Source organism: Patagioenas fasciata, chromosome 24 (genome assembly GCF_037038585.1).
Source record: "Patagioenas fasciata isolate bPatFas1 chromosome 24, bPatFas1.hap1, whole genome shotgun sequence".
NCBI classification, from domain to species: Eukaryota; Metazoa; Chordata; class Aves; order Columbiformes; family Columbidae; genus Patagioenas; species Patagioenas fasciata.
This window is the reverse complement of record NC_092543.1, coordinates 8221515-8234711: the sequence shown is the minus strand read 5'-3', so window position 1 is coordinate 8234711 and position 13197 is coordinate 8221515. Positions and strand designations below refer to the sequence as shown.

Below are 13197 nucleotides of genomic sequence, written 5' to 3'. Positions count from 1 at the left end.
TGACAACCCCTTCCTCCGCAGCAGAGCCAAGGGCTGGGGGAGAACGGCCCCACCAGAAGGGCAGGGTCAGCAGTCAGCAGCGCGTGCTGACAGCAGCGTTTGGTTCGTAGCTGGCATACCTGGTCTAGCTTTGCCCGTGGGACATTCTGCTGATGGTAGGCCAGAATGGAGTCAGCTCGGCCTTGCAGGACAGCTTCTGCAGCCCTGAGAAGAGAGCACAAACCACTGGAGAACTGGCATTGTGCCCCATCCCACCCATCCCCAGCCCAGGTGCCATCTCCACCCTTAGGTCCCATGGGAAAGGGGAAATCTCTAGAGAGATTTGAGATAAGAAAGAAAAGGGAGATATTCCCTGAGAAAAGGGCTATTTTCAGAGTCCTCCTGTCTGCTCCCGTGAGATTCTCCAACTGATGGTCACTTGCTCTGGAATTTCTCGCTTTCCAAGACTTGTGCTGGGCACTCAGCTCTGCCATGCGCCTGCTGCCATACGGTGGCTGTTGGTGGGATGTTCTGGGATCTATCGCACTGAAACCGTGACACAGCAGAGCTCTAAAACCAACCAGCCTTGCTGAGACTCCACAGCTGAGACATTGTGGGACAGAAGGGAGGAAATGAGTGGAGAACGCTAAGTGTTACACAGCGTTCCACGTGACACCCAGCCCCTTAGACACTTCCGAATCAGACCAGTGGCCCACACTGCTGCGGGTGAGTCTTTTTGTTGCACGCTGACCAGATGTACTTGACTGTGCACGCCGCAGAACGTAGTGCTGGGCGTCACTGGGAGGAACTGTGCGCTTAAGACAAAAGTTTGCCCACCAGCAGTAGCTGCCAGCAAACTTCCTGAACCTCAGGAGGGACCCACTCTGTGCAACCAAAGCGGCAGGGGTCTGCCCAGCTCCCTGGTACCCAAGTGCAGGTCAGCAGGACAGATGGAGTTTATTGCTTACGTGTTAGCAAGGTGCGTTGTAAAGACGTAAACAAACTGCGAAGGTGGCTTTCCTGTCCCTCCGCCTCCCGCAGCGTCCGGCCGCAAGCTGGGAGCAGCACCATGGGGCACGCTGGACGAGCTGCTCTCGCTCAGGCTGGGCAGCGGGTTGGACCCTGGGCCAAGCTGCGAGGCCGTGGACATTGCAGGATCTGCTACATTACAACCTGCGGGAGCAGAGGGGATGAGCTGCTGCCGGAGAGCCCAAGCGGAGTGGCATGGGCAGCGGGGAGGGGACGTGGCAGAGCCCCGCGGGACACCGGGGCCAATCCTGGCCGGGACACCGGCAGATGGCAGCACCCGCCTGGGCCTCCCCACCGCTGCCCCAGAGCCAGCGGCTGCCTCCTCCCGGTCCCCCAGCCCGGGAAGGCGGGGATGCTGTCCACTGGAGTGGTGACTATCAATCGTCAGCCATTATCAAATAATATTTCTAATTAATATGAATAAGCACTGCAATTACCAGGGGCATGCAGTGCCTTCCTCTTGCCTGGCTGCTCGCACACACACTGCACCCCCCATTTGGTTGCTCCAAACGGTGCACGCCTTGGCCAGCTCAGCTCTGCCTGAACCACTGGCCAGACCCCAAGAACCTCTTCAGCTTCAGCTGCCTTTACAGCACAGCTGCAGAGAACCTGGACAGGTTTATTCTCTGCGACACGGACAATGCACGTCGCATGGTCTGGCTGCCACTATGGCCAGGCTAGGCGTGCTTAACCAGCTTTAAGCCAGGCACGCTTTCAAAATGCGTTTCTGCCACTGCTGTGGCCAGAGCAACATAGCGGAAGGACATGCCACCTCAACACTCACTGTGTGCGCTGCTGATGGGCTTGTCGTCCTCCTCGCTGTCTGGCCCAGAGCACCATTCGTCCCCGCTGTACGGCTGCTTCCTCTCCAGCACGCACCGCCGCTTGCTGCGGGGAGCCACCTCACCTGCAAAGGACGGAGCCATCAGGAGAGCTGAGGTGACCCAGCACAGGAGCCAGACCTGGTGAGACACTCCTCGGAGAGCCAATGGTTCAGAATGAGATGTATTTCTTACTGTCTCAGAGGAGTCTGCAAACACAGGACATGTCTAACTGCTGTTCCAAGCCAGAGAGCTTCAGGCATTAACCCTAAATTTAAGAGGTCTATGATTTAGCAGTTAAAGCCTGATAATGGAATGAGAGGGCATGTTCACATCCTTTGTAGGAGACAGACTCTGCCCTTCAAAGACGTCGATCAGGCAGAGGCCTTCATGCCCTCTGTAAACTTGTAAACGCTCTGGCCTAAGGTAGTCAGGCAACGCAGCTTTGGCTGTGAAACCAAACGCTTAGGGGTACGAGCCAGAGCAGCGGCTCTGCGTCCGGTGGCCAAGTGTGAGTCTTGGCTGAAATCAAGGGCACCACTGAGATTTCTCCTCTGACAAACCCCCACAAGATGCTCAGGCGTCCCCGGCAGCCGTTGGGCACAGAGCTTGGTGCTTGGTGGAATGCAAGAGGCTACAGGGAAGCCAGAGGGCTTGGAAGCACTGACTCAGCCCTTCTCCAGAAGCCATGTGCTGTAACACAAGAGTCATCCATCGATGACGAAACCACAGAACTGTTCAGACAGCAACCCGTGCAGCACCTCCTCGCTAACCACGACTGAGTCGTCGGGCAGCTGCAAGAACACCACAAGGGCAGCTCTTTGCCAGCACCGAGCAGACAGAAAACAACTAACTCTGTTCTGAGTTGAAAGCCCGCACACTGCAAAGCAGGGGTGTTCGGCACCGTCTCAGTGAACCGCGCTCCTGCTTTGCCGGCCTCAGTACTCCATGAAAACCAGGGTCCCAGATTCTCAGCATAACGAACAGTTTATGGAGTGAAATGTAAAGACAACACTCAGCCACTCCGGTCCCAAAACCGCAGATGTGACAAGCAGTGATGCAAAGACACCCAGGCAGCCAGGACAAGCCCAGACAGAAGCTGTAGCACAGAAACCCAAGAAGCTCACAGCTGCTCCCATCCTGGGTCCTGCCAGGACGCTTGGAGCAACTGCAAGAAGGACGTGCCGAGGCAAGGTTTAGGAGTCTTACCTTTTGATTCTGCGTCCTGTGAAGGTGTGCTGGTTTCTCGCTGTTCTCCAGAGTCCACTGAGATGCTTCGTTCCCGTTTCACCTTGCCTTTCAAGGAGCTGAAGTTTGGGACAGTGTTCTGGCTGTTTTTCAGTCCAGAGTTGCCAGGGGAGATCTGGGTGGCCTTGCTGCCATGGCTGCCCACCCCCACGCCCTTAGGGCCCAGATTGCAGGTGGGCGCTTGGTTCACGTTGTGGTGCTGGGCCGGGGCACCGCTGCTGCCTGCCTTGCCATGGCTGGGCAGTTTGTTGTCAGGGTGCATTGGCTTGGCTAACGCTTCCCACAGCGCCAGTGCAGGGAGCTCCCAGGCCTTTCGGTCACAAACCTGCAAGAGAAGAGGGTGGCGAGTGGGCACAGGTGACAGGGACACTGCCCATGGCCAGGGCACGGTGCCGCTGCTGCGCTCCAAGGCGCAGGCATGGACACAAGAGCCCTCGTTTCTGAGGCTATGACGAGACCGGGGTGCTCTGTGCCAGCCTAGCCCTTTGTGAGCGGAAGGATCCTTAGAGCTATTTTGCAGGTCTTTCCAGAACTCAGGCAACTTTGTGAACCTGAACAGAAATCTAGTGGCCCACTGGTTTCAGGAACCCCCTTCTGCTGCTCTATCAGTTTCCTCTGCTCTGCAAAACACAACAGAGACAACTGAGTAGACAGAAAATGGTCTTGATGCAAGCCTATAAAGAGAAGCCTGGGACAGGGCAGGGGAAGACTAAGAGGAGAGGGAGGCGGTGGGTTGCAAGGCAAGAGCACTTGTCAGCCAAGTGCCATCCCCGTCTCTCCCCAGGGCCAGAGGGACCGTGCTGGCTCCTGCTCCAAGGCCCTGGGTGGAGGAGCATCCACTCCAGCAGCAGCTCCAGCTCGGCGGGATGATGCAACGTGCCGCAGGCTTGCAGGGAGAGCAGGGCACAGCTTTCCTGCTCCAGACCCAGCCCAGCTCCCTGAACAGCCCCGCGGGCTGAGGCAGAGTGGTTCAAGGAGGAGGCGGCTGGGGCAGAACGCACCAGCTTCTGGGCTGAAGGATGCACACAGCTGAGCAATGCTGCAGCAGATCCTTGCAGATCTATCTGCCTTGGCAGTCTCTTAGGCTCATGCTGGGATTCCTCCGCTCAGAGCTCTGCACAGGCCTTACAGATGAGTGGGACGTGGCTCCACAGTACCCGAGCACATGGTGTGTTCGGGACCCTGGGCACTGCAGGCTGCATCCCTCCTGGCCTGTGAGTACCTCTGAGTTGCAGCAAGCAACCTTCCTGAACATGGCACAGGCAGCACAGCACATCAGCCTCACCTCAGGGCCACCAGAGCAGACACAGGGTGTCCCTGAGTTCCAGACACAGCTCTTACACACTGACTCGTCCCGGCCTGAACCTCGTTCAACACTGAGCCCTCGGACACGGTCCTGGGGCAGAACGATGCACATCCCCGTGAGAACTGCTCCTTGCTTTCTCCATCCAGAGGACATAACTCTTCCTGCATGGGGGCCCCACTTTCCTGCACTACAGCCTCCTCACTGCCGCATCCAGTGACCCCAAAGCTGCTGAAACCCCCACAGCCTGTCCAAGTCTTCTCTGCTTCTCGGGGAGCATGGAGGAAGGAGGGTGAACCATGTGTTTGTGGGAGCTGAGGTATCGCTCTGTTTACTTACGCCCACTATGTGCTTTGCATGACACCCCCACAACCCACTTGCGAACATTTCCCATGCGCAAGCAGAGACATTTCCCAGCACATGGGGATTATTGGGCAAGTGGTCTCCTCTTCCCATCTGGACTGAGCAGCCCAGATGCTGTGCACAGATTTCATCTGCCACCGAGGGACAGGAAGCACCGGCTCCAGACCAAACACCGCATCTCTAAATAGCACCACGGGAGCTCAACAGGGCCCGCACGCTGCTCCCGGCTTGCCCAAGGCGGGCCTGAGGACATTCCACCGGCAAAAGCCAAGCGCTCGCTCCGCTGAGGCAAAACACCATGCCCAGAACAGCACACAAGTGGGGAGAAAAGCCTTGGCAGACCCCCCTGAAAAGCTGGCGATCACCACAAGACGCAGGCTGCAGCTTCCATCCACTGCCAGTGAGCTCCCCACCTGCAGAAGGGGCTTCTCGGCATCTGCCTGCAGAGAGCAGCCAGCACGAAGGGCGCTGCGGCACAGCCTGCTCGGGCACTCCGGGCTAGTTAGCGAGATCCCTCATGCAGGGCCCGCGCCACCGCCTGCCTGACCAGCGAGCCACGAGTCGCTGCCTCCCCGCGCACCTCGGCAAGGGCTGTGCTCTGGCCCGGAGGAGGATGGTGAGCCGCAGCTCTGATTAATTTTCACAGCACATGAGGGAGCTGCTAGCCCTTTAAGTGTCAGCCAGTCTCGCTCGCTCACTCTTGTTCTCCAGGGACTTATTAATAGCAGCTGGAAAGATCACATCACTCTCTGGATATTTATACCCCTCATTCCACACCAGGAGAGATTTATGTCAGAGCTGCTGTCCCAGTGCCTGCCCAATTGCTCTGTCAAACCGCCTGCTCGCAGGGGAAGGAGACACAGAGAGGACAAACAGGGCGGAGGAGAAGGCCCATATGGTACCAGCTGCAGTGCTCAGCACACACGCTGCCCGCAGCCGCTGGCCGGGCAGCTGCAGGGAGCCTTCGGCCCCGCTGCAGGAGGCTGCTGCCAGGCAGCATTCCAGAAAGCAAGCCATGCAGCAGCTCCCGCTGCCAGCGGCCCTGAGCCCCCGCCTGCTGCACCGCTGTCTTTGCAACACACTGCACCGCAGTCCTGGGGGTCACAGGCTGACTGACACCAGGCTGCGGCCAGACCCGCCACGGAGGTGCCAGCACAGCCATCCACATCAGCACCGGGCTGGGAGATGCAAGCCTGCCTGTGCCACATCTGCATGGGCACCACACTGCATTTAAAATAGATCCCAAAGTGCTTCACCGCGAACGCTCAGCGGCACTGCAGCACAACCCCAGCACACCATGGGCATGTGAGTACCCCAAGGAGGGAGGAAGAAAACCGGAGCCCCGCTAAGACTGTGCCTGCATAGTCCAAAAACTAACGCTCAGGATGCACCCGCAGTTCTTGGGTCACATTGCGGCGAACACACACATTGATCCTGAAGGACCTGGCAGCCACCCCAACAAACCCTTCAGACGCTGCCCGCAGCGTGGATGAGCCTCACCGCCTGGAAGGTCCCTCCAGAACATCACATTTTGGGGGTAGGCTGGCGCTTCAGGAACCACACCAATGCCTTGCCTTACTCAGTTGCAGAATGGAAAGGCACCCTGGATTGATGGGGGCCCTGGCTCACCCTTGGGAATCCCCCTCTTCCAGCTTTGACTGAGCCTGACCCTGCTCCCCTCCCAAATCCCGAGGGAATCAAGGCCAGAAGCAGCTGCTGGCGGATTCTGCTGTCAGGAGCAGCAACAGCTGGATCTTGCTGCAGATGCATAGCAGGGATCCACCCTGGCCTCCCATCTGTCTGGCTGCAGGACACCGATGGCATCTCCACTGCTGCGAGCTCCCTGCACACACCCCTCGATGCTGACCAGACTCCAGCAGGCATGCCACACATCTGGGCCACAGAAAAGAATTAATTACAAAGTAGAAATACTGACACGGGGAGACAAACGATCCAAAACATCTTGAAAAGGACACAACAAAAAAGAGATTGCACAGAAATCTGGCTCCCTCCGCAATTTAGCAACACACCCACTCCAGCCCAGCAGTTTTAAAGACAATAGCAAACTTAATTCCCAGCGGTCGCAGCAAGGAGCCGAGACTCCTGGCTTCTACCCCAGGCTGCCGCCAATTCCACGGGCGACCGTGAGCACAATGTACCCTGTTTGGGTGCCTCAGTTCCTCCGTCATTGAACTGGGGGGACAATCCAGCCTACCTCACGTAAGGAGGGAAGCTTACAATAAATACTTCTGTTGAACCAAGTGCTACATCTAAATGCAAAGGGAGAGTATTCGCGCCTGGTACATGTGAAAAGCCACAGCTTTAAATCAAAGACTGGGACCTCCGGAGACAAGAAACCTCAAAACAAAACAACAAAACCTGCTCTCAGTGAGTCTGAGCAGCACAGAGCGGGAGGAGGAAGCGCAGAGCCCGGGCTGACACACTCCCCGTCCCGGAATCGTCCCGGAATCGCTCACCCATAGCTCCAGAAACCTGAAACCCTGCTGAGTTCCCGGAGGACTTTCTGGTGAATCACGCTCCCAGGGCCAATAACGCAGATTCCCAACACCACCGCAAGAACGCGGGGCCCGCGCCCACCTCCCCGCAGGGCGGAAGAGCCTCTGGCCTCCCGCTTGCTGTCCAGCAGCTCCCACGTCTTGTGCCGGCTGACATCGCTGCCAGGATATCCCTATGGGGAGAGGAAAACGGGAAAACAGAGCCACCACGATTCATCAGGGAGGGAGCTTTACCACACCTCCCAAGAAAGGCAGGTAACTCCTGCCATGCGCACAGACGGTGAAGAGCAGAACCTGCCCCCGGAGCTGCACCGACATGCCCCACAGCTCAACAGCACCCAACCCACCAGACCAGACAGGGTCGTGACAGTGACGCAACAAGCAGCAAGTCATCTGGCCCCTCCAGGAACTAACAAGACCTGGTTGCAATTGCAAACACCCTCCGAGCATGTCGCCTATGCCGGTAACCACCTGCCTGCTCATCCCATGGACACCACCACAAAATCCAGCAGGACACCTTGGCTTTGGAAATGAGAGGTCCCAAGCAAGCTTGAGGGCTTCTTGAAGAAAGGCATTAGGCAGAGAACAGCAAAGGGAGCGAGCCCAAAGACCCACCGCCCCCTCCCGAAATACTTCTCACCCCGAGTCTGGATGAGATCACGCTGCCTAACACCGCTCCAAGATCACCATTCCTCCCAGGGTTAACAGCAGAAGGGGTTGGAACATCTCCAGAGGAATAACATACTATTTCATTAGAGGCAAAGACTATAACAAAGTCTCCAGAAACAAGATTTCTGAAGTCCGAAACTCTTGGATCATTTCTGATTTGAGAAAAAGACCAGAATCAGAAACTTGACCTTTTCTGTGCAAAAAATGGTTGTTCCAAAACAATCCTTTTCGCAAGACCCATTCAATGGGTTTTGAGACTGTTCCAGTGAGAAACAAAACCCTCAAAAACAGTAGTGAAACAGCACCACTGTCACCTAGCCAGGAGCCAGCGATGGGCTCCCACCAACAGCCAGACTCCTACCAACAGCCAGACTCCCACCAACAGCCAGACTCCCACCCGCGCCCGACCAGCGCCGCTCCGAGCCAGCGTGCTCTCCAGCGACCGCCGACGGCAGGAGCGCTCGCCTGAGCATGTCTGTCCCCAGCGAGAGCAGCCTAAACCCCGGCTGCGGCTGAAGGCATCGCCGCTTGAGCCCTGCTCGGGCCGGACGGACTCAGGCACATCGGGAAGCAGGCAGTTCCACAGGACAACGCTCCTGCTGATGAGACTCATCCTTTTTGAATGCGTCATTAAATTATCTTGCTCTTACACCATCAGACAGATAGCCCAGAGACACCCATTTTCTATTAATTTCCGGGATTCTTCTCAGGTCCTTCTAAATGGCAGAAGAACTGGTACCCTCATCAGCGGTATGGGAGAGCTCGACAAGACCTGCATAAATACTACGGCTCTGCTGAATCCTACGGGTTGTCAGAGTCATTCTGGCACACGCTGCTGACCTCCTGCCATTCGGAGCTGCCTCGGGAGCGATGCACTTCAGTGGGGCTGCTTGGCCACAAGTCTCAAAGGTCTCTAGTAGGACAAAACCTCAGAGTCATGTTCCCTTTCACCCAGGAACAGAGATCCCCACTTAACATGGGGAAAAGCGAGGTTCGGAGAGAGTGAGGTGAAGCAGGACATCGTTTGCCTTCTGTCCCGCACCCTGCTACCTTTCTCCTAATGCGGCTTGAATCCATCAGTGTTGAAAGAGCTTTTCTTAGCACTTCCTTGCCCCCAGCTCAGCAGCTTCTCCCACTCCTCGGCTGCTCACTGCACCCCAGGCAGAGCCTGCCTTCCCATCCTGTGCTCAGGGACTCTCCAGGTCTACCACCAAATTTGCAGATCCTTCCAGCTCCCGAGTCCAACTGGCACGTTCCCTACAGAAACCCTGCATGTGCCAGACATCACTCGACAGTCACACACAGCTCTGCGGGGATGCTAATGAGGAATTATTTCGTACACTGGCTCACGTGACCTGGTGGGGACAGGTCAGTGAGAGGCCCAAGGGTGCCCCACACGCATGGCAGTGCTGTGCTTGTGCACTGGGGCTGCTGCTGAGCTGCTACACCAGCTCTCCTGCGCAGCAGGGCTCATAGACGAGACCTCAAAAACCCAACGTTCTCACAAACATCATGAGGGAGCCAAGTCTTGCCCAGAGTCACACATGTCAGGTAAATGCCTGATGCAGCTAAGCCTACGAGGAGATATTTCAGCAGTATCCAGAGTTCAGTAACTGCTTTAAGATCCTTTGGCAATAACTAAAGAAGCTCGTGAGAAGCCAGCAGCATGCAGGACTGGAACCCAGAAGTGCTGCAGCTTCACGAGGAGCTTTAACACAGTAGTTCCTGCTCTTCTTTTTAGCAGCAAGTCTCTCTGCAGCGCTCCGTGACAGAGTGGCCATCGTCAACAAGGACGTCACGCTTGGTCCCTTCCCCATGCACTGTCTCCAAGTCAGAGAGACATGAGGGCTCCCCAGCGCCTCAGGGTCTGCCGCCCGTGGCCAGTCCAGACCCACGCCAGGTGTCCGGGGGCACCAGGACATTTTTCGGGGTGTCACACCCAGCATCCCGTTATCTCTCGGCCTGAGGGGAGACCATGGGACAAAACCACTAGGTGTCACCGTCACCCTGGGCACCCGCAGCCTCACCAGGGCTGAGCACACACAAACTGGCTGCACCTCCTGCCAGCACCGGGACCAGGGGCTCCCCCTGCACCCCAGCTCTCCCAGCGGGGACCCTGCAGGGCACAGAGGGTGTGCTGGAGGGCAGAGCCATCCCCCATGTCCCCGCAGCAGATGCTTACCCACTTCCTCAGAGGAAGACAGCACCGAGATGCCTGTTGCATGCTGCACGCAAGGGCTAGACATCCCGTACACCTTGCAGAAAATCCCCCCCAAAACAACAACTCTCCTCTGAGCCTGAAAGTGCAAGTTCAGGCCGCCTCCCAGCCTGAAGACAGGCACAGCCATGGCAGGAAACCCCTGCGGCAGGGACACCCCTGCCACCTCTGAGCGCCGCAGGCCCCGGCTGCACCGCACGGTACGACCGGCCGTGTGACACGTGTGACGCACGCTTGCCTTCCAGCAGGCTCGCGGCGGAGGAAATAAGACATCACAAGTCACAGGCTTGGTCTGACAGCCCTACTCTGACCTGACTATAGGCATTTTTGAAATCACTCAGCATCCCAGGGTTCTTGGCCGGCTCTCACAACAGACAGGAGCTGGGGAAGAGTTGAGCTTCCTTCCTGGCACTAAACGCCACATACGCAGGTCACACCTGAACAAAAAGCAGAGCTGGAGCACCCGTGGGCCAGCAAGCTGCCCAGGCTGCCGCACGTGAGCACGGGTCCGTACCTCAGCTCACCCGGGGAGCGGGAGCCGATAGAGAATCACAGGGGAGAGGGGAAAGCGAGTCCGGCTGCCCCAGCACCTTGCCCCAGCACTGTCCTCTGCCAGCCTGGCCCGCAGAGGGGGTGCAGAGAGCCGCCAAGCCCTCCTCCAGGATTATAAATACCAGGCCCAGCGCGCAGCAGAGCCCGAGCTCTATATTTAAACCTCAGCTGAGGTCACTTCCTTTTCCCAGCAGCTCCCTCAGCCCCCGTCTCCCATTTGCATGCCATCACATCGGGGTTTCGGGTCAGAGGGGAAGCGGCCACGCATCTGCCCTGCAGGAAATTCCACCCTGGGAAACCCTTCACCTCTCCCGGTTCAGATTGGATGGGCACGGGCAGCAGAGATGCTGCTGCCGGCAGGTGCTGCTGGGACTGGAGAGGGGGGAGAGACCTCGAGGAGATGGGAGCTCATGCTCCCCACCTGGCTTTACCACCAGAGCCTGGCCTTGCACCTATCCAGAGAGGGGTTTTCCCACCGCGCACCCCGAAAGTGCCGCTGCTCCACCTCCTCACCACGCTGCACCTCCCAGAAGCCTCCTCCGCACCTCGGGCTGAAATTCCCCATGTTCTCCCACACAAGGGGTGCAAAAACCCGACCTGCCCTGGGGGCTGCCCCCAGAGAGCTCCCCTTCTCCACCAAGACAGTAACCGGGGCCACCAAGTTCTCCCAGCTCAGACCTTGGCCCTCCATGCTCAACTCTAGCGACGCCACAACTTCAAAACCAGAACATATTGAAAAGTTATCGCATCAACAAAGACCAGGGTACAAAGAAGGGGGGGAAGAGGGCAAAGGCTACCTAGTGGGAGAACTGGAGATGACAGATTGTTCGGAAGCAGGAAAGCTGTTTAGCTTACTATACAAGCAAATTAACTGTAGAGTTTGCAGTAGGACTCATCAGTGACACTAGCACAGTATCTATTAGATGTCAAAGTTCTCATCCATCAGGATTACTGAGCCGATCCACAAGTCTCTGAGCTAGCACAAGGCACACTGGGATCGCCATCTCTGAACACCAACAGCCAGGAGGTTTTCCATACACAGTCTTGGCGTGTCAGCCAAATGCCTCTTCCTCACCCCGCGGATTCCAGAGCCCCATAATCCCAGGAGCCGGCTGACGGTGAAGCAGTTGTGGCAGAAAGCTGTTCAAAAGCACCACTGCTACCAAAAGACAGACAGCGCAGAGCTGACCAGTGGAGAGGGACGCGGGTGCCCGGCTCCTCTGGCCGGCAGCAGGGTGCTCGTTGTCCTCTTCGGCACACGGACACCATGCTCTGGCCCCAAGCCCGTGCGCCAGCAGCATGAGCACAGCAGCCGGGCATGCCCGAGCCCTGCGAGGCTGCGTCCCTGCAACAACGGAACCAGAACCCGAGGCAGACCACGAGCCGCTCGCTGGCCTGCGATCACATTACAGGACAGGAAGGAAGAAGGCACTTTGATCAGGCTGGAATCACTTTAAACAGCTTCCACGCTGATACCTCAGCCACTGGAATTAGCACCTCAACACCCCAAACATCCCATTCCCAAAGGCACGTCCTACTCTGGCACGTGTGTCAGGGCCAGAGCAACGCAGTGGGACTGGACGAGGGCTGCTCCCAAAGCAAGGTCACGGTGGCAAGCAGCCTGCAAGAGGGCAGCGAGCCTCCCTGCGCCTTGTCAGGGGAGACCAAGGCTCAGCAAGGCCGTCTGTGTCTCCTACTCTGGGGTGGTGGGAGCTCCTCCACCTGCCCCGGCACCTCCTGCTCCACTCTGATGGCAGAGAGAGGGTTAAGGATGCCCAGGGAGCTGCAGGCAGCCTCCTCCTTGCCCTCTCAGAACAATGGGGCCATTGTGGGAGGCCAGGCAAGTGTGGGCAGATCCCTGGGCCTGGCAGTTATCCGCGGGGTGGGTCGGTGGCACCCCCTCTCTTCTCCTCCTCCACCCAGGTAGGAGGAGAGCGGTGGTGAAAACAGGCCCAGCCCGGCCGCAGGAGCAGCATCCTGGCCAGGAGCAGCATCCTGGCGCGCCCGCTGGCCCTGCCCAGCACCCTTGCTCCCACCAATTTGTCTGGGTGCAAACGCAGCCAGGCAGCCGCCGGCACAGAGCTGCCAGCCAGCACGGCAGCGCTGCCAGCCCGCAGCTGGGCTCCGGCAGCATCGGCTGTGCTCTCACCGCGTGCTACCGAGGGACCGGAGCAGGAGGAACTGGGGTTCTTCCCACCCCAAAGTCACATTTCAGTGGCGGATGCGAGTGCTGGGACCAAGAGCTCCCGGGAAACCTGAGGAACTCCACAGCTTGAGCAGTGAGACTACAACCGCGTGTGGGTAACAACAACAGCGACTTCTTTCCAACCTCCACAGCCTGAAACCAGGATGAACAAGCAAGGGAGTGAGCAGCTCCAACCTGCTCTCACTCTCCTACAGATTCACATCTCCTGGCCCCACCACATTCGCGCAAAGAGAACTTGGGAGGCTTTGAATTCACACTCCCGAGACACGGAGCAGGGTCTGCAGCCCGCAGAT

At 57.8% G+C, this 13197-nt stretch overlaps 1 protein-coding gene across 2 annotated transcripts in view; it reads right to left on the bottom strand.

The window, feature by feature from the left end:
- Window positions 1–13197, bottom strand: part of BCL9L (BCL9 like) — a 38821-nt gene that overhangs the window by 8328 nt on the left and 17296 nt on the right. For both annotated transcript variants that reach the window (XM_065855569.2, XM_065855568.2), the window contains 4 exons: window positions 3039–3402; window positions 1793–1915; window positions 948–1152; window positions 120–204 (listed from right to left, as the gene is read on the bottom strand). In XM_065855569.2, coding sequence (XP_065711641.1) covers window positions 120–204; window positions 948–1152; window positions 1793–1915; window positions 3039–3339 — 714 coding nt within the window. In that variant the 5' untranslated portion in view covers window positions 3340–3402. Of the gene's footprint in view, window positions 1–119; window positions 205–947; window positions 1153–1792; window positions 1916–3038; window positions 3403–13197 lie in introns of those variants that run through there.